The sequence below is a fragment of the Hibiscus syriacus genome, unplaced genomic scaffold, assembly GCF_006381635.1.
Source record: "Hibiscus syriacus cultivar Baekdansim isolate YM2019G1 unplaced genomic scaffold, ASM638163v2 tig00111151_pilon, whole genome shotgun sequence".
Classification (NCBI taxonomy): Eukaryota; Viridiplantae; Streptophyta; class Magnoliopsida; order Malvales; family Malvaceae; genus Hibiscus; species Hibiscus syriacus.
In genome coordinates this window covers 2,173,130-2,192,520 of record NW_024062999.1, presented here as the reverse complement: position 1 = coordinate 2,192,520, position 19,391 = coordinate 2,173,130, and the positions used below count along the sequence as shown (strand labels likewise).

The window sequence follows — 19,391 nt, the reverse complement described above, 5'->3', positions numbered from 1 at the left end:
ATTTTTTTCTCTCATTTTTTTTTGTTTCTAATAAGTTTATCTTTGTGACACGACATTCTTTTTTATGACACATTTTATATATCTTTTGGCACGTTTTCAATTTTTTCGATCATTTGACCATTATTGTAGTCTATTTTTTTCTTAGGATTAGATTTGACGTCGTCGCGACTAATCAAGATGACACAAATTTGTTATCCCATTAATCTTCTATGTTTTAGATCTTCAAATTGAATTTGGATAGGCAACCTACATTCATAGATAGTTTTCTCACAATATTTGACTTTGATTTGCATTCGTTTCTTTCAGTAGTTTAATTACATGTTGTGGTTCATATTCCTTAGTAGTTAAATCTATTCATATTTATCTACTATTTGGGTTTTTTTAATGAGTTTTTCACTTTTTCCTTATATGTCCCTAATATCATCTTAAGTAACTAATTTTTATGTTAATAATTATAGAGGAATATCTTAATTATATGTTTCGTTTATAATTATAGCCGTAAATCTAATTGTAATTTTATATTTTTCCTTCTTAATAAAATTAACTATTTTTATCTATTGTTAAGGATAAACCACCGGATGAACTGACTGCTCTCCTCCAAGCTGATATCCATGGAATTGAATTGGTAGACTACAAAACGCGTTTCTTATGTGCCAACAAATATATATATATATATATTTGTATTATTAATTTTTTTAATAAAAGATAAAAAGAATATCACGAAATAGCTAGTCTAACGTCAAAACAAGACTTGCGTCGGTTGGTGTCTCGACTTGCAACAATGTCGCAATCCTCCGGTTTAAAAATTTATTTAAATCGGTTTTAATAAAATATATATATATATATATATATATATATATATTCTATTTTTTAAATAGATTCTTTCATTATTATTAATCATTTTAGTTTATCGTTGTCTAATCGACAATCAACAATTAAATCAATTGAATTGAAAATTAATGATCTTATTGATTCAATCACCTATAATTTTTTTTAGTATTTATAAGTCTATATCAGCAAACTCATGTTTAAATTGAGTCACCGACAAGTTTGCTTCAACCCAACTCTCTTGAGAAAAAAAAATCAGAACAATCATAAGCTAAGTTCCTCTATATGTAAGAATTGCATATAAAATTTGATTCCATGTATCAGGAACACCAGCTAGGCACCAATGGCTACAATCATTTCCCATAAGACCACTATAAATTGAGGGGTGGCCGTCTTTCCTCAGCTGCGATAGTCTCGTTATGTCGAGCAAAACAACTGGTGTCGACATGTTTTTCAACATTTCGTTTATGATCGTTACTGCCGTCGGCGGACCGCCTTCATATGTTGAATCGGTAGCCGGTCTGATCTGACCTTTGCAAGTTAATGATTTGGTCCCGTTCCATTCCTCGCCACTATCGGATGAACATAACAAATATCATATTGTGTGAGACAAAGTTCGTAACAAATCATTTCGAATTGTTCAATCAGATCATATTCTTTATGTATTATTTTGATCGAAAAACTATAATTTGAATCTTGATACTTATGAATATATAAATAGTGAATAAGGGAAGGGGGAGAGAGCTAAGCTTACTTGAAATGAGTTGGAGAAATGCCTTGGAAAAATACTTGGGTAGTTGTAGTGTTAACATTGGAATCCACCCATTTCGACCATGTTGTTAGCCCCTCTCTATATGCAACCATACGGTCCATATCTTTCATCACTTTTCCTCTTGACTCAATGAAATCCCACCTAATATTCATATCATTACACGAATTTAATTTAATTCAAATTTAAATTAAATCGATCAAGAATCTGTCAAGTGATTTCAGCGGTAAAAAAAATATTATTCTTCCTAAAGTTTTTAGGCTCAAACAGCTACATTTGCAAGGTGTGTGTACGTTATCAATTGATTAAGAAAATTATAAACATATATTATATTGTAATCACCTCATACGATTAAAAAAATTATTTATATAGAAGTTGTAATTTTTCAATTCAATTTAATTCGACTCGAACAGAGATAACGAGATTATATAGACAGTGAAGTTGGAGCATAAATCTATTTGGAATGCAATTATAAAATAGGGTTTTAAATTACTCAAACTATGTGTTTTCTTACGGTTGTTTTCTTCCTTTGTGGAGCCACCAATGCCAAGTGTTGAAGATGAGGAAATCGTATCCTTTCCATGATTCGCCGTTTTTAATGGAATCAAGCTTCAAAACGGTGCCCATCTTTTCTTCCACAATATCAACAAGAAACGCATTGCGTGATAGCATCAATGAAACTTCATACTCCTGCAATTTTATTAAATTTACATTTGATGCATTCAATAACAGACGTAAAATTTTATGTTAAAGACGAAATATAAAAGTCTAGTGGTAAAAACATATTATTAATATAAAAAATACAGAAAAATATCTCAATTATATGAGAATTTAAATTTTTTAGAAGGCAACTGCCTGTTTAACTTTCCCTCGATCTATCTCTAGATACGTCTAATATTCGAATCAGGAAATAACAATGGCTACTCACCGGTAAATAAAAGGTGGAAAGTTGGCCTTCTCTATGAATAGTGTAGTTTGATTGTGGCAAAGAAGAATGCAACATGCACGTGAGAGACTGCCATTGATTCAAGCTTAGTGAGTCCCCTATGAACATGATTTTCTTCCCCTTCAACTTTCTAAAGAATTCCTCAGCATTAAATCTGGAACCAAATATATAAAAATCAGAAACCCTAAATTATTATTCTACGTACCGTCAATGTGTTAAATAATTATATAACAATAAAAGAGTTGAACTACCTTGTAATGTTATAATTGTATCAACAGACCTAAACCTAAAATTCAACTAATCTTTGCATAGTTCTTTCCCTGTTATCATGAAGAAGATGAACTTAACTTACCTTGGCAGCATACAAACACTTGGCTTCCATCTGTATCGGAGATAGAGTTGATCGGGTCGACCGTTGGCTTGGCAGTCGAATTCTTTTTCGATGAACGGACAATCAGAGGTGTTGTAAAGAGGGTAGGTTTGATCGAAAACCCAAGTCCCTCGGAAATAATCGCAGCCACCGGCCGCTTGTGGTTCACTGAGCCGGACCTGGTGAATGCATAAGATGAGAATCCAAGACAGGATGATCCAACAAGACCTAGGGAACCCACTTCCCATTGCAAGAGACGAGAGAAATTATATGTAAGAAGTTGGATTTCTAGGGACCAAGTGGTAGCAATTCCATGAAGAGTTTAAAAGGGTTTGTACATTATATATATTTACGAATCACAAGTTGTAAGGAAAGTTTTTCTCTCTTTCTTTTTTTTCTTTCAGTAGAGGTCAAATTGGGATCACTTTAGAGCAAAGATACCTTTTTGTTAATTATGTGATTTAATGTGTTAATTTCTTAAATAATGATATATGCTATATTTAGGGTTCGATATTTTTTTAAGATGAAATTAATTTTACGTACAAACATTGTGAATCAATTCAATGACCAATTCTTTTGTTTTCTTAATTTATAAAAATATAAATAATGCATATCTAAATATCTATATCATAAATAACGATTAAAAAATAGTATTAAGATGAAAGTTATAATATATGAAAATTTAAACCAGAACAAAATTAAATGAGACTCCCACATTATATAATCCAAATCAGAAGAAATCTAGATTGAAAATCCCAGTATGCAAGAATGGACCAAAAGAAGATGAGTAAGGATAATCGTCTCATTGAAAATTTTGAATTCTAATATATTTTATATATTTTATTTTTATTTTCTATTGATAATATGTTTTCGTCTCTTAAACATTTATAAGTTTGTTTATCTTAAAATTTTATAAATTTATCATATTAACATAAAATCATGTGTCTGTCCTACACATATTATATTTAACCTAAAACTTAAACCTTAACTAACAGAAATATTTGTTTTCAGATTTTAGGTGGACTAATTCAATCAATTTAACTAATTTTATAATATTAGAACCAAACAGATGAAATGTTCACACTACCTACATATGGCCTCCATTGCACCAAACGTAAAGGGAAATTAAATTTGCAATCATTTGTGCATAGTTAGATACTATCCTTCTAAGGAAAGCCTCCTTTTTCATGTCCTTGTGTTGTTGACAAGAATATATCAAAGTCTTGCCTTTTTTTTTCTTTCGACAAATTTCAAGCTAAATTACGATTCCAAAGTAAAGAATCTTGCTATAAATTTTATTAAATGCTTAATTATATGTGTGTGTTAGGAAAATGATGCCAGAAGATTTCCTGATATTATATATTATTCTTTCCTAATTAGTAAGTAAAAAGTGCAATTATGACACACAGGTTAGATGTTAATTAATTTTATACATTTTTCCCATATTAATTGATTTAAAAGTTCAGCCTAATAAGGAATAGAATAATCTCTTCATAAAGCAATCTAATATTAAATTATCGACGACAAAAAATTTAAGGCATCAGCCGAAAAAGAAAAGGATCAAAAGCATGACCTAAAGGTGTTGTAGTTATTCCACTTTTTATATTCAAAAAGTTTTGGAGTTAATGCTCTTTCTAAAAAGTAATCATTAATTTTTATTCCTCTATTTCCAATAATCATAGGGTTCATGGCCAAGAGTAAAGATGTCCGAGTAACACTATTTTGGAACGTAACAGTTGTGTTCAAAACAGCGTTAATGTTAATAAGGAATCAATGGGTATTTCAAGGTATATTACTTAAAAAATTGACACAATACGCCTAATCGATTGGAGTGGAAGACAATTCACAAGAAGATAAAAAATAAATTGGCTCGTATATGTCAACCCTTCCTGAGAATATGAAGATATGATAGAAAATTATGACATTGGGTATATATTAAGTATATAATGTGCATTATTTGAATGTACCCTAACTAGTATTTGGCCTCACATAGCCATCAGGCACTAGTTACTAAGGAAATCCAATGTCACATAACATCGGTACAATTCCCACTAACATACAGAATGATCTCCTGGTCCTCACATAGCCATCAGGTAGATCACAGATGAGGAACCTAGTGTCATATAGCATATGTACAATTCCCGCCTATCTTAAGCATTGGCTCGGCCGCACATAGTCTTCAAGCCAAGCTTTTAACATATCCTGATGTACTGAGCTGATGCAACTATACAAACATGTCTAAGGCCCAAAGGTCACACAACACTGACATCGCTAACCCACTCCTCGCGAGTGTTTAGGCTTCATGGTCGCTCCCGAAGTACCTCGCGCACTGACAATTTCCAACTCAAAAACTAAGGTAAGCTGACTATACTCTAGCATAGCTGGACTCACTAAAGTGAGGTTATCCTCCCACTAGTTTCTATCTCGCTCATTCTCTCATCTAGAACATTATACGAAGCTTATTAATTTGTTACTGTTGTTATTTATTAAGTTGCTCTATTCTGATTGTTACCAAAAATGCATTATGTTGCTAAAAGTATCGATACCTCTATGAGTATCGATACCAAAAAATGCATTCTGTTGTTAAAAGTATCGATACTCTTGGAAAATATCTATACTATTGGGTAAAGTATCGATACTATTGGAGAAAGTATACATACTCTTGGAATGTATCGATACTCTTCAGGAAAGTATTCATACTCTTGGAAAGTATCAATACTCTTTGCCTGAAATCCCTAATTTTGCCCTAATTCAACCAGTATCGATACTGTTCATCCCAATATCGACACTCAAACCCTAAAATGGTTTTTTTAGGCTCGAAAAACACACAAAAATCATCCTAAAGGCCATAGTTTGATTCTAAATCATGTACTAATGTTGTGGATAGTTATTTAGGATCTTAAAGAGACATCAAAACACATTCTTTACGAAAAAATTGTCATTTATGGCATGAATCAAATGTGAACCCTAAAATGCTCAACTACTAAATCTTAGCAAATTCTTGAAATTTATGAAAGTTTAACACTTCAAAGGATTATAAATACAATATCTTGATGTTTGAATCCCAAAATTGAGCTCCTTGTTTAGTCACACTCTTTTCCTTGATGATTTGAATATAAACCCCACTTTTCTTTAGCTAGGAATAAACCAAGACTTTGATTCTTTAAAACCATGTTGCAAGGGGGATTATGAACGAAAATGAAGCATGAAAAGGGTTCAAGACCTTACCTTTGAGCTATGGCTATTAGAGAAGATGAAGGAAGAGGAAATGAGGAGGATGAAATAAAGAGAAAGGATGAAATAAGATATAAAAACCCTCATCTTTAAAAATGGGGAAATTATATTTTTGGTCCTTTACCATTTTCTACTATTCAAAAACCCTTTTTTTATGGCTAATTGAGCCCAAGTCCAAACCCAATTAAGCCCAATGACTTAATTTATGAAATCCATGAGCCCACGTGCCTCTCAGGTATATCTGAAACTACTAGCCCGAAATTTGGGGTGTTACACACCCAACAACCCTATTGCTCTAGTTCGTGGTATTTTTTACCTGCTTAATAGAAACTAACATATAAATTTTAAGCTTATCCGACGAGAAATAAATATGACTGCTGATTTTTGGTCAAGTCCATTGGCGACATCAATGGTGAACTCTTGACAATTGGCAGTTCTCCACCTAATTTTCATGAGATTTTGGATTGGAATATGGTAGGATCTCCTCGTATCCGTCTTTGTAACTTTGCCTAACGTTTGTGTTTACGCTCATTTGAATTAGAAAAAAAAAACGAATTCTAACAAACAAAAAAATGATAACGTCAACCTTATCTACTTTCAAATCCTCATACTAATCAAATCAACAATCGATCATTCTGTATACTGTTATTATCTTTTTCACAGAAGATTATTAGCTAATATTAACAAACTATCCAAGTACTCAAACAATAAGACTGTAAAGAATTTCGTTCCAAGTATCTGGAACTCCGGCTAAACACCAATGGCTGCAATCCATCCCGTTCGCCGCTCCTGTCCCATATATCGACGGATGCCCGTCTTTCCGAAGCAATGACAACATTGTTATATCGAGCAACGTGACACCCTTTCTCACTGTGGTCAACACCTTCTTCAGCACACCTAAAGCTGGTGGAACACCATCGGGATAGGTTGAGCTAAGTAATGGCTGCGTTTGCCCTAAACAACTCCTCGCCTTTTGTTCGTTTCACGAAGATGCACTGAAAATAACGGAATAAAAAAATTAAATTCGATTCGAGTTGGAGAGTTTTGACGTCGAAAACTGTGGTTTGTTAGGGTTACTTGTAATGTGATGGAGAAATTCCCTGGAAGAAGACGCGAGATTTTGAAGGATTGATGTTGGCATTCACCCATGCAGCCCATGTTCTGAGTGCGGCTTCGAAAGCAAGCATACGGTCCATGTCTTTCTTAATTACGCCTCCTACTTCAATAACATCCCACCTGGAAAGTTTATTTTAATACATGCGTTATAATATTTTAATTATATATATATATAATGTATTTATGTTCAGGGATTCAAATAACTGTCCACTACTAATATCCATAATGCCCATAAAATATTCACTATTGTTGTAATCGTAACAAACATAAGGCAATAAAAAACATAATCGTAATTATAATTTAAATCTAGTATGGAAGTATATTATGAAACATACGGTTGCGTGGGTCCACGACGACTCCACCAATGCCAAGTGTTGAAGATAAGCAAGTCAATTCCTTTCCATAGCTGGCCTCCTTCAATAGAGTCAAGTTTCAATACCCTCCCAATCTTTTCCTTGACAACATCTACTAGAAACAAATTTCGATCAAGCATCACCTTCACTCCATAATCCTGCAACAAAGCCAATTTTCTCAAATTATTATGATAAATTGTTCGTAAATCGTTTGTATAATGTATGTTTATGTCAGTTTATTAAGCTAAATATATGATTATGAATAAAAATTTTATGTTCCTTTAATAAATGGACACAAACAAATATGTGTTCAGCTTGTTTATGTTTACGAAAACATTTGTTTGGAAACTCGTTTATCGACCCTGTTCTCATTTTACTTTTAATTTTTTATATTTTAAATATGGGTAATGATGGGACTAAATTGAAAACAAGATAAACTTTGGAGTTCAAATTATAAAGTCTAGAGAGTTTAAGAATTAGTGACATAATTTCTCTATTTTTCTTTGGCTTGCAGATTAAAAGTGAAAAGAGAGAGTTGCTTATAACATTAAGCAAACAGCAACATGTTTACGAATGATAAATGATATGAAAACGAATATATTACTAAAAAAATAAATAAACGGACACAAACTGAGCATTAATACTTTAAAAAATAAGACGAACACAAACACGGTCTTGATCGTTTAAATCCGACACATTTACACCTATTACATGAATAAAGATGATCGGTTTTACGGACCTGGAATTCGAATGTGGAGAGATCTGCAACTCTAGTAATGTTGAATGTGGCATTAGGAAGTGCAGAGTGAAGCATGCATGTCAAGGATTGCCATTGATTTAGACTCAGAGAATCTCCCACAAACATTATGCTCTTCCCTCTGAACTTCTTTAGGAAGTTCAATGCATCGAACCTACAACAAAAAGAAAAATAAATTGTAAATAAATACATATTATCCTAACTTGTTCGTATGCGTGTGTGTGCGTCGCGCGCGGAGTTGTACCTTGTGACGGAGCACCGAGACGGCTGCCACCGGTATCGAGTGTAAAGCAGATCCCGGCGTCCGTTTTTCTGACAACTGAACCCTCTTTCAATGAAAGGACAAGCCGAGGCATTGTAGAGAGGGTAAGATGGATCATAAACCCATCTGCCTGTGAACAAATCGCACCCATTTGCCAGCTTATTGCAGCAAAAAAGAGCCAAAACCATGAAATGGTATGAAGAAATGAGGACAATGGAATCAACCCAATGTCCCATTTTGGCCTGTTAGGCAACCTCTCTGAACTGGAAATCAAAGAAACAAAGATCACAGACAATTCTTATGTGTTGTTCGTAGTGATTGAGGACTTGAGCAATGTTATTTTGGTCGTTGTAATGACTATCAGCTGTTGGTACCGATGATGGAGAACTACTTTGGTCCTTGTAATCACTATCAGCTGTGGGTACTGATGATGGGGAACGTTAGAACTATAAGATATGGATTACTAAACGGTGATCTTTATATACATAGCCTTGGGATAGAAGAAAAGATTGTGTACATTGGAATTCAAACTACAGATTTATCGGATAAAATCTTTAAAGGTGGTTAAATGAATTTACATGCTTATTTATGTTTCTACACTTGTATCCTATATATTTGAACTACCAAGATTGCAAATAGAATTCCTCTGCCCCCTATGGATGCTACTTTGGTGCCTCATCAATAGCATATTGACAAGTGGATTATTCTAATAATACATTTAATATATTTTTGATGTGACTAAACCCACCGTTAAACCACTAAAAAAGGAATTAAAAGAACAATTAATAAACTTATCCTAAAAAGGCAAGAAAGGGAAAAATGAAAAGTTATGGCTTAAATGTCCCCATTGCCCTCAACTATATCACTTGTATTGAATTGTCTCCTAAATTATTTTTTGGGGACGTTTTGTCACTTAACTATAGATTGTACATGTTTGTCCCAAACTGTTAGCATAGTTAAAAACAAAATTCACACATCAATTAGAACACATCACATCACATCACATGTTAATTTTTATTTTCTTTATTTAAAAAAATAAATAATAAATAATAAAATAAAATAGAAAATACCCAAAATACCCCTCTTCTCTCTTCCCCAATATTTACAAAGGCTTAAATGCTTGTGTTTCAACAAAGATAAGACGTTGCTTTACTCGGGTTCTTGGGATAAAACATTCAAAGTTTGGAGAATTTCGGATTCGAAATGCTTGGAATCGGTTCGAGCTCACGACGATGCAGTTAACTCCATTGTTGCAGGGTGTAATGGCTTAGTGTTTAGAGGCTCAGCTGATGGATCGGTGAAGGTTTGGAGAAGAGAGTTAGAAGGGAGAGTGACCAGCCATTTACGGTCCTATTAAGTGCTTGGCAATCGAAAAGGATCATGAATCAACATCCGGTGAAAACGAGTGGATTCTTTACAGTGGTAGCCTAGATAAGTCTGTCAAGCTTTGGCGGATAACGGACCAAACTCCGCCGACACAAAGCCCCATCGACACCGATTCATCAGAATAGTCCTTTAGTAAGCGACGGTGAAGAGCACCGGTCCTCGGGGCTCGAGTCTCTACTCGATCTCAAATTATGGCCTAATCTACTTAGATTTGTATTGTTAACTTCTACTGGATACTTAGGTGGGAAGTTGTTTTTATACCGCGTTTACTAATATCGGTAATTAATAATAATAATAAAATCGGTAAAAATAATAATGTTTCTGATATTTTTTACCGATTTTATTATTTAAAATAATAATAAAACCGATAACGTTTTTTTTAACTGTATATTAAGGCTACCAAAGATTGGAGAAATGTGATGGTTGATCTTTTCCTTCTACCAAAGACCCAAACTTCAGTTCAAAAATACCACCCGACTTTTGTTTAATATTTAAAAAATAAATTTTATAATAAAATAGTAAAAAAATATTAATTCCAATTGAAAAATTAAAAAGTTAAATCATTTTTCCTCTCTTCCCCGTCACTCTCTTCCCATTCTGAAAATTTTCAAGGAACCCTAATAAGTAAATCGTTTGCCTGAATCTAGAAAGCCTGTAAGAAAACCCCATGGAATAAGTAAATCGGCACTGGTTGAGGTCTCTCTCTCTCTTCCTTGTTCCCTTCTATTTGTATTTTCGGGTGCCAGGAAAACCAATTTTCTATACTTATTTTTACATACAGGATACTGCTTCTGCCGCAGAAATTCAAGGTTCTCGAAAAATTAATGGTAATCATATCAAAATCTCAAAGCACATAACTATTATCAATGAGGAGTGCCAAATACTTCTACTGATGCACCAGAAGAGACTTATCATGTAAAGCATGAATCTCAAGGTGATATTCCCTTTTCTGGTCCGTTCCAAGTTTCTTCATCGAGTGGCTTTGCGTGGGCCAAAAGACGAAAAGATGATGCATCCTCAAGATCACTTAGTAGATCTATCTCAAGGGGTCACATTTACGAATCTTTTGATCCTTCCGCTCAATTACATACAAACGATAACATTGATTCAGATCACCATGAAAATGGGATTGTAACATATGGAGATCGAACGGATTCTAGAGGACATGATTCGTATGAAGCTGCCATGCGTGCTATGCAGAAACAATGGAGCCAGTTTGAACACCCAGATCCATTTGATGCTTCTGACGAATACCACTCACAAGAGCTATCGTTGGCACTTTATCGAAGAGACGGAATGTTGGCCAACAGAGTGAAGGGGAAGAGAAAATGATTTAGGGTGAGTTTGGTTCACAGAATGTAAGATTATCTTCGGGAATAAGATTATCGGAATGTAACATTACCTAACACATTACTGAGAATGTTATATTATTGTGTTTGGTTTGTTTGGCAGTAATGTAAGATTACAGTGTTTGATTGAAGGAATAAAATATTATTAGAATGTATATTTTACCAAATTGATCTTGTTTTATATTTTTTAACAAGTGAAATTCTAATTATTTAAATAAAAATTATTTATATAAAAAAATCATCGATAATATATATAAATAAACATTATTTATATAAAAATTCATCGATGATATATTATTTTATTATTTAAATATATAATGTATTATTTTAATTTTAATTAATATTAAATTTTACATAATTAATCTAAAAATATATTAAAATTTTACTTTAACATTTAACTAAATGTTCAATATTAGAGATTTTTAACTTTCAATATGATATTGAATCGACCACGACAATGATTCCGTTGGGTAATGTTTTCCACACAAAATAGTTGCTGGGAGCGTCTTGATATCGGTACCATCCCTAATGATATCGATACTACCTGCATAAAATTCAAATATTTTGACCGTTTGAAATAAACAGTATCGATACCATCCAAGGAGTATTGATACTTTTATATATAGTCGTATCGATACCAGACAATGATATCGGTACCATTTTGAGATTCTAGAAAATTTTGGAGTCAAAATCAAAGGAGTAGTATTGGTACTACACTTGTAGTATGTTTTGACAATAATTGGGTGGACCCGCTAGAAAGTAATCCTCCATGGATTTGGTTGCATTTTGTAAAGTATGTTTTGACAATAATTTGCATCAAAGAACAGACCAATTGCAATACAAATACCTGTCGAAACAATCAAATGGGTATGTACAAAAGCCTTAATACTATTTGCAGCAACAAATTTACAAAAATATCAATCCAAAACCACAATCAAGAATTATTCTGCTTTGGTTCTTTATTTTTCTCATATGTACAGGGATGCGAAACTCCAGGCACCCTTCAAATACATCTGAATGCTTAAATATATCAAACATTATGAATTGGACACATCATCCATTTATGAAATTCACACCCGAACCCCAGTAAGATAGTTCATGAATGCACCTTAAGACAGCAACATAAGAATACTATCAACAATGGCAATTTAACTATGGCAATGGATCAATTATAAACCTGAACTTAAAAATAGATGTGAAAGAAGACTAATCAATTCAACCAACCCCTACGCAACGTATGAACAAACAAACATCTTCATGAGTTCTTATTCCGTGTACCTCCAAACTCTGGCAGATTTTGAGGTGTTCTAAAGTAAAATTAGAACCTAAAAAGATATTTTGATTAATCTGAAAAATAAACAGTGTAATTTATCAAAGCCAGTAGTCTAATATTCCATAATATCTGACTATACTAACTGTTGCTAATAACACAAAAAGCAACCAACTCTCTGAAAACAGTAAAACAACATCTAATACTAAAGAGCTAGAAAAAGAAAAATGACAGTGTTCATACTAATAATTATTTTAAGCTTTAAATAAGTAGCAAATTAATGAAAAATATCAATGATTACTAATCAATGAAGAAGGTGACCTTAATGATAAACCAAACTGTTTCAATCACATCAAGTAAGAACATCAGTAAACCTCATCACCCAACAGCTTTAACCTGAAGCAAATAGAAGATCAACAAAAACAACTTACAGATTCAGAGCAGAGGGTGTTAACGAAGTTAATAATTGGACTAGGTCTAGGCAACAATAAAGACATTGGTTTGCGACATTCACTTTGATGATGCATACAAGTTTACAGTAATTTAGTAATTTTTTCTTTCAGTAACATAAGTCATTTCTTCAAGTTTCTACAGACTCACCTCATCCCCTGCAGTTCCGTCATCCGTATGCGGCAAATGAAAATTAGCAGCCATCATCACACTTCTAGAATCAGAAATCAGGAGATTCCCATGTTTCACCTGACTATGAAAGGAATGTCACTATGCAAGGTATTCAAGAATCATGCTGCAAGGTGTTATGCTCCATGAATACCTAGCATTTCTTCATAGAACAAGGCGATAACTGTCGCTCTTTACGTTGTCCATTCAATAAAAGACCCCTCCTAGTATGACAATTTTTTTCTCATTGATCATTAGATCACTTGTAATTCAACCTTTTCATATACAAAGGATTGCAACATGAGAGATAAGCAAGAAGAATATTTCCACACTGGCTAGAGTTGTTGCATCTTTTAACTGCTGGAAGAGAAGATAGTTTTCCTTTGGAGCAAGGACGAGGTTTGCCCCATTGACGTAGACTGCAAAATCTTACTTGTCTATAATAAAACTCTTATATAAGGGAAAAAGACGAATCACAATTAAACAAAAAGATAAGTTTGTACATAGAAAAGTTGAGATAATGCAGTATATGTTGTAGTAGTCTCACTTGCACATGTCAAATAATTCCACTAATGATGGATATATAGAGATCAAAGTTGTGCATATTTTCATTATCTCTAGTATCTTTGAAGTGTTGATTTTCACTGTGAATTTTTAAGATTCTAAAGCAAGACAATTACTGTGGAAGAATTAAGCATTATTCGGTAGGGTCTTTTGTTCAAGATCAAGAAACAATGAAGTCTATTAATGGTTGTTGCATTACATTACTCGGCCAAATCAAATTTAAAACAAAAACAAATATAAAATTGTTCTGAAATTGTGAATTGTTGAGGTAATTTTCATCATTCTTACAACATAAAAAAATTCACTTCCCACTGCTATTCTTTCTCCTCTCATTGCATGTCTTCAAAGCCTGAACCTCTGCAAAATAAAAAATTAAGGGGGAAAAAACAGAAATTTGGTCAAAGAGCCAAGTTAATTAAGTGGGTTTTAATAGAAACGGGAGAATCAAAGGATTAAAAGCATACCCATTTGACAAGTTTCCAATTTTTGTTGCTCTTAACAAGACAATCCTGTAAAAAGGAGAAAAGAAAGAAGCTGGGGTATAACTAAGGTTTAGCGTATGGTTCAAAGAATAAAAAGAGAAGGGGGGATTTTATTAACTTGCAAGGATAAGTACAGAGCAGAGCATTCCTTCAGCTGCTTCACATTCTCATCATCAGTGGTGGCGTCTTCGTGGAGCACCACAGAAGAAGAAGTTTGTTGGACAAGTAATGGAATCTCCTCGCAACAACTCTCGCCAAATTGAAGAAGAAGAAGATTTTGTTTCAGCCAGAAGCAAGCAGGGAGAAGGGTAATTTAGACAGCTGGGACGGGAATAAGAAAATACCTAAGGGAGACGGGGGACTAAGATTCTCGGGGAAACAGGAAAAAATAGCACTGTTGGTATTGGTTTTTTACTGGCATTTGGGAATGTTACCCCATCCAAACGTGGGTATCTTTCGGAAAAATATTCCTCTCAGGAATGAAATATTCCGTGAACCAAACGAGGCCTTCATGTTAAATCCATAATTTTTCCTCAAGTGTTGTCTCATTGTCTTTCTGTGCTTTATGATTCAGTTTCGGATGAGGAAATCCACCAGGTTGTGTTTAATATGGATCCCACGAAGGCCCCCAGGTATTGATGGGTTTCATGTTTTCTTCTTAATTTAATTTGGTGTTCGGATACTCCCTGAGGTTTCATACTTGAACAAACCAAGTGAAATTCTATCAAATGCTTATGTGAACTCTCACTAGGAAGGTTGTGAAAGGTAGGAAGTAGATGTATCAACCCCGTCTTGAGTTGAAACGATGTTTCACCTTGAGGGAAAGTGATGTAAAAGGGTTGTTGTACCAAAAGAGTTACGGCTAGTTTTTGAATGGTTTGATCGCCTATTAGTCCTGGAGGTTGTATGCTCTACATGTGCTCTATTTCGATTGGATTAATTTCTTCGGGTGTGTGATCAGCTTCGATTGGATTGATGGATTGAGATTCGGTAGAGTCTTCTTGAGAGGTAGTGTTGATTTCATCAAGATTGGATCGTTATTGTCGTTTCTTTTTCTTGTCTCGGAGCGTTTGACCGTGAATTCGTCTAGCCCGCGCTTCGATTTCATAATCAAATTCTTCTAATGAGCCCAAATTTTTCCTATCGTAAATCAAAAACAAGAAAATTAAATCAATGTTCTACCATAGTCCCCGACAACGGTGCCAATTTGACAACACGTCGTTTTGATGTCAAATAAAGTTTAGCCTAAATCTCAATAAAAGAATATGAAAGATAGTATAGAGAGAGTAAGGGTCGATCTGCAGGGACTAGGAAGTTGACAAATTCCTTGCTTTTGATCTTAATTCTGGCGTGATTTGCAAAGAAAGAAAAAAAATGGGTTTTGAGAGTTGAGATAAAGATAATATTTGATTCAAAGAAAATAAATTAAGAAGATTAAAGTGAAAATACAATTGATGAAAAAATTAGCCTTAAGCTAAACCTTTTGCCTCAATTTAAATCGATAATTGAATAGGATTTTACCTTATGGCTTACACCGGTTACAATCTAAAGGCCCAACCCCTGTAACTTATTTTCTCTCAAATGAATCGAGCATCTAAAATCAATTTTTAGATCTCAACTCTTTCTAAATTAATTGCCACAATCGTTTACTAATTCAGCACCTTTAAATTCTTGAAAACCCCAACTCGGATTGTACCGTCTCAATTGAGAATCTAACCCGATTTTAGTTTCCCTTAGCGGACCGCCCCCAAGTGTGTTTACAGGAAGTCGAATGTGCCACAGGCCAATCCTTCCTCCCAACTATTAATAGAAACTGAAATTCAATTCCAACATGCACTTTTTGAAATTAAATTGCTTTGATTGTGAAGGATGTTTGATTATCAATCCTTGATTTTCGAAAACTGAGAATTTAACCCTGAAAGGTATGATGTGCTTTTCAATTCTCATTATTGGAATTGAGTCATCGCTTTAACCTTTAACTTTGGAAAACTTAGCTAAGCATGATAGAAATCATGCTTAGCGTCTTTGATAAAAGAAATCTTTAAAATAAAATCTAAAGAAAGCGAAGTAAAAAAAGAGAAATGTTATAAAAAAAACTAAGAACTAGAAAAAGAAGAAAATGCGATACAAGTGATGATTTGAGCTTACTCGGTGGGGTATTTATAGCTTCCTAAAACCCTATAATTGTAAAAGAAATGTTTAAAACATAATTCCAAAAATATTCAAATTTTAATCCTAAAGATAATTCTTAAAAACAAGAAATAAATCCTAATTTCAAAAGATAATTCTAATTTGAATCTTGAACTTGTGGCTGAGTCTCATATTTCCATGAAATTGCCGATTGGACCTTCTAGAAGCTGCTGACTAGATGTCACGTCAGACGCGTCATGCCCCAATTCATGCCCACTAATCCAACCATGACTCCAGAAAATAAAAAATTTACAATAATTCGTGTCTTTTAGCACTTTTTCTGGAAACAATTATTCTGCACAAAAAATGCATGAAAACGATCAAATTAGCAACTTAGAATAACTAATCGAGGAGTAATTAACCACAAAATAATGCATAATTTAAGCACTAATCAGATCTATTTATGTATGTCATTGCTTCAAGTACTCGTGCTCTTACTTATCAGGCTATCAATAGTCGTTCATTGTTATATTTTACTTTTGATAGTTATAAATGTATCTGTCCAGTAAATATTTGGCAAGATGTCGTTGATGGTACTTTTCTTGACTAATCAATATATCTTGATACTATTTAAATAATAATAATTTTCCGAACGTGCTTAAGTGTGCCATATCTTTCGATTTAAGAGATTGAAAATCTGAACGGTTTAAATGTTATATAGAAAAAAAAATCATGTAAACTAATGTATAATATTGAATTTTCCTATTCTAATGTATATCCTAATCTAATGTATAATATGGTTTAATAGGAAAATTATCACAAAACTATTGAAGTAAACATGCTTTTAAAATATTTTCATCATATTAAATATTTATAAAAATATCAAATATAAACTTTAAGTATATAAAAGTTTTTATGAAATCGATTCATTTTTTAAGTATATAAAAGAATCAATGAAATCGATTCATTATTTTTGAGTGAGTTTATTCATTTATTTATTTTTATTATTTTTTTAACGATTCTATATTTACAACTGATATCCAAAATAAAAATGATGAATTAAGGATTAATAATGTAATTTATAAATAAATAAATATACTAATCACATTAAAAATATCAACGTTAGGGTACCAATAATAATCCGAAAAAGCCAAACACTGGTCAACTTGGGAAAACGTCAATAATATTCACAGAAAATGAGATGCCTAAAACCAGTTAACTTCGAAAACATCAAATTTAACAAACATCTGTCGTTTTGCATGGTGGTCCAATGGATCTCACATGGAGTAGTGTAGTATTCTTAGATAATATCCCATCATCAAATAGCCAAAATTCATTCACTAAACAACAAAGGCATCCCTAACATTTCAGCTGTCTATTCATATTATATTTCAGTAGATCATATATCCTTGTCCTCGCATGCAACAAAAACAACACAAGAAAACCAAAGAAATGAAATCAAGAAACAAAATGTAGGTTGTCTTGTTTTTCAACACCAAGATCACAACTTGATTAGTTACACAACAAGAACATAAAATTTTATGTTGAGAGAGCGAAAACAGATTATCAATAGAAAATATGAAGAAAATACTTAAATTATGTGAGAAATTTAAATTTTTAGAAGACGGCTACCTATCAACTCTTTGATTCATCCCTAAATTTCAACGAGAGCGACGAGTAACTCGGTCGTAACTAGGTGTTGTGTTAGGCCTTGGAAGATGAACTAGTGATTCCAAAACTGTACAAGTTCTTTTACAAGAGGAGCAAAGATTAATGAATCCGAACCTGTCACTGATACTCCTTGTTACCTTAATTCCAGTCCAGATATTGCTTGCAGATTGCTCGTTGGTATCATCCTTGGAACATTCCATCATTGCCGCGAAAAACGGATCCGTACGGAGACTCTCAGCGGCAGCTCCGGATGCTTTTTCCGGGCTAAAATGTCCTCAAAATCGTTCTTTTTCAAGGTCGATGGAGTTGCTGGAGGAGGTAATGGTAGCAACTTTGTGGACTCTTTCTTCTTGTGATTTTGTAGCTTCTTAGGAACCCCTGGCGAATGCTCCCAAGAGAATGGTACACCCGAAAATCGGAGCGGAGTAGCGGGACTGAGAGGCGAATCTCCCGGGATAAACGAAGATCCGAGTGAAGATGACGATGATGATGAACACGAGCAAGGTGTTCGTCTAGAGGAATGGTATTTGGCTGCCGGAACTATGGTATCACAATCTTTCGATGCCATTTGTTCACGGCCACTCTTAGTTGATGTGGTATCCATTGTTGTAGAGTAAAAGGGAGATTATGGTGTTATATGATTCCTTTTAATTTCTTTTAATTTTAGGGAAAATTAAACCCATGACCACATGATTATCGGAGATTTTAATTTGACTATTAAACTTTTCATTTTATCTATCAAATCACTTAAATATTTAAATTCATTTTTAAAATCATCAATAATTGCACAAATAAGCTTATTAGAAACTGCACTAACAATATCTTTTTGTACCGTCAGTAATGTTAGTTTAAAATTACCATAAATATTTTTGAAAACTTTATTAATAGTTTTATTATAAGTAATAAGAAACTTCAAAAACTCTAAAACGTTATATTAATTATAAAAATAACGAGACTCATAATATCCACGAAAAATCAATCCTTGTTATAAAATAAATCAAACACAATCAACTCTAATTATAAGATGAGTATGACATTTTTGTTGGACTTGATTAGATTATTTTGTAACGATAACTTCAACATGTTGTTTATGATTCATTAGAGGTTCATATTTTTTCAAAGTTACATTATGAGCACTATTAAGACCTCTAACATGAAGTTGCAGTCCGCTCTTATTTTTTAATTCTAAAATCCATCAGCAGCAAACATATCACCTCCTATTCTCTCTTCTAAATTCAGGTTTCATAAAGTAACAATGTAAATAAAATATTGCATCCTTTGGATAC

General features: G+C 33.2%; 3 protein-coding genes across 3 annotated transcripts; all 3 read right to left on the bottom strand.

Annotated features, from left to right (window-relative positions):
* Nucleotides 1–1,074: 1,074 nt before the first annotated feature.
* Nucleotides 1,075–3,208, bottom strand: LOC120154767 (protein trichome birefringence-like 41). The gene is made up of 5 exons (XM_039166424.1): nucleotides 2,896–3,208; nucleotides 2,526–2,697; nucleotides 2,112–2,287; nucleotides 1,583–1,741; nucleotides 1,075–1,400 (listed from the first exon to the last, which is right to left on the bottom strand). Exons 1-5 carry the CDS (start codon nucleotides 3,159–3,161, stop codon nucleotides 1,100–1,102), a joined length of 1,074 nt encoding a protein of 357 aa, XP_039022355.1. The 5' UTR covers nucleotides 3,162–3,208; the 3' UTR covers nucleotides 1,075–1,099.
* Nucleotides 3,209–7,585: 4,377 nt separating this feature from the next.
* LOC120154916 (protein trichome birefringence-like 41) lies at nucleotides 7,586–8,911 on the bottom strand. The gene is made up of 3 exons (XM_039166539.1): nucleotides 8,618–8,911; nucleotides 8,356–8,527; nucleotides 7,586–7,774 (listed from the first exon to the last, which is right to left on the bottom strand). Exons 1-3 carry the CDS (start codon nucleotides 8,869–8,871, stop codon nucleotides 7,586–7,588), a joined length of 615 nt encoding a protein of 204 aa, XP_039022470.1. The 5' UTR covers nucleotides 8,872–8,911.
* A 9,393-nt stretch (nucleotides 8,912–18,304) lies between these two features.
* LOC120154915 lies at nucleotides 18,305–18,709 on the bottom strand. The gene has a single exon (XM_039166538.1). It carries the CDS (start codon nucleotides 18,707–18,709, stop codon nucleotides 18,305–18,307), a length of 405 nt encoding a protein of 134 aa, XP_039022469.1.
* Between the last annotated feature and the right edge of the window lie 682 nt (nucleotides 18,710–19,391).

Bases quoted from the DNA above. Each gene is read 5' to 3' on its own strand.
- LOC120154916 (XM_039166539.1), bottom strand. From the start codon at position 8,871: ATGGGACATTGGGTTGATTCCATTGTCCTCATTTCTTCATACCATTTC. The intron at 8,528-8,617 runs GTACAACTCCGC...TTTTTGTTGTAG, and splicing joins TCTCGGTGCTCCGTCACAAG to GTTCGATGCATTGAACTTCC. The intron at 7,775-8,355 runs GTCCGTAAAACC...GCTTTGTTGCAG, and splicing joins TCTCCACATTCGAATTCCAG to GATTATGGAGTGAAGGTGAT.
- LOC120154915 (XM_039166538.1), bottom strand. From the start codon at position 18,709: ATGGATACCACATCAACTAAGAGTGGCCGTGAACAAATGGCATCGAAA.
- LOC120154767 (XM_039166424.1), bottom strand. From the start codon at position 3,161: ATGGGAAGTGGGTTCCCTAGGTCTTGTTGGATCATCCTGTCTTGGATT. The intron at 2,698-2,895 runs GTAAGTTAAGTT...ATTTGGTTCCAG, and splicing joins AGTGTTTGTATGCTGCCAAG to ATTTAATGCTGAGGAATTCT. The intron at 1,401-1,582 runs GTAAGCTTAGCT...TTCATCCGATAG, and splicing joins ATTTCTCCAACTCATTTCAA to TGGCGAGGAATGGAACGGGA.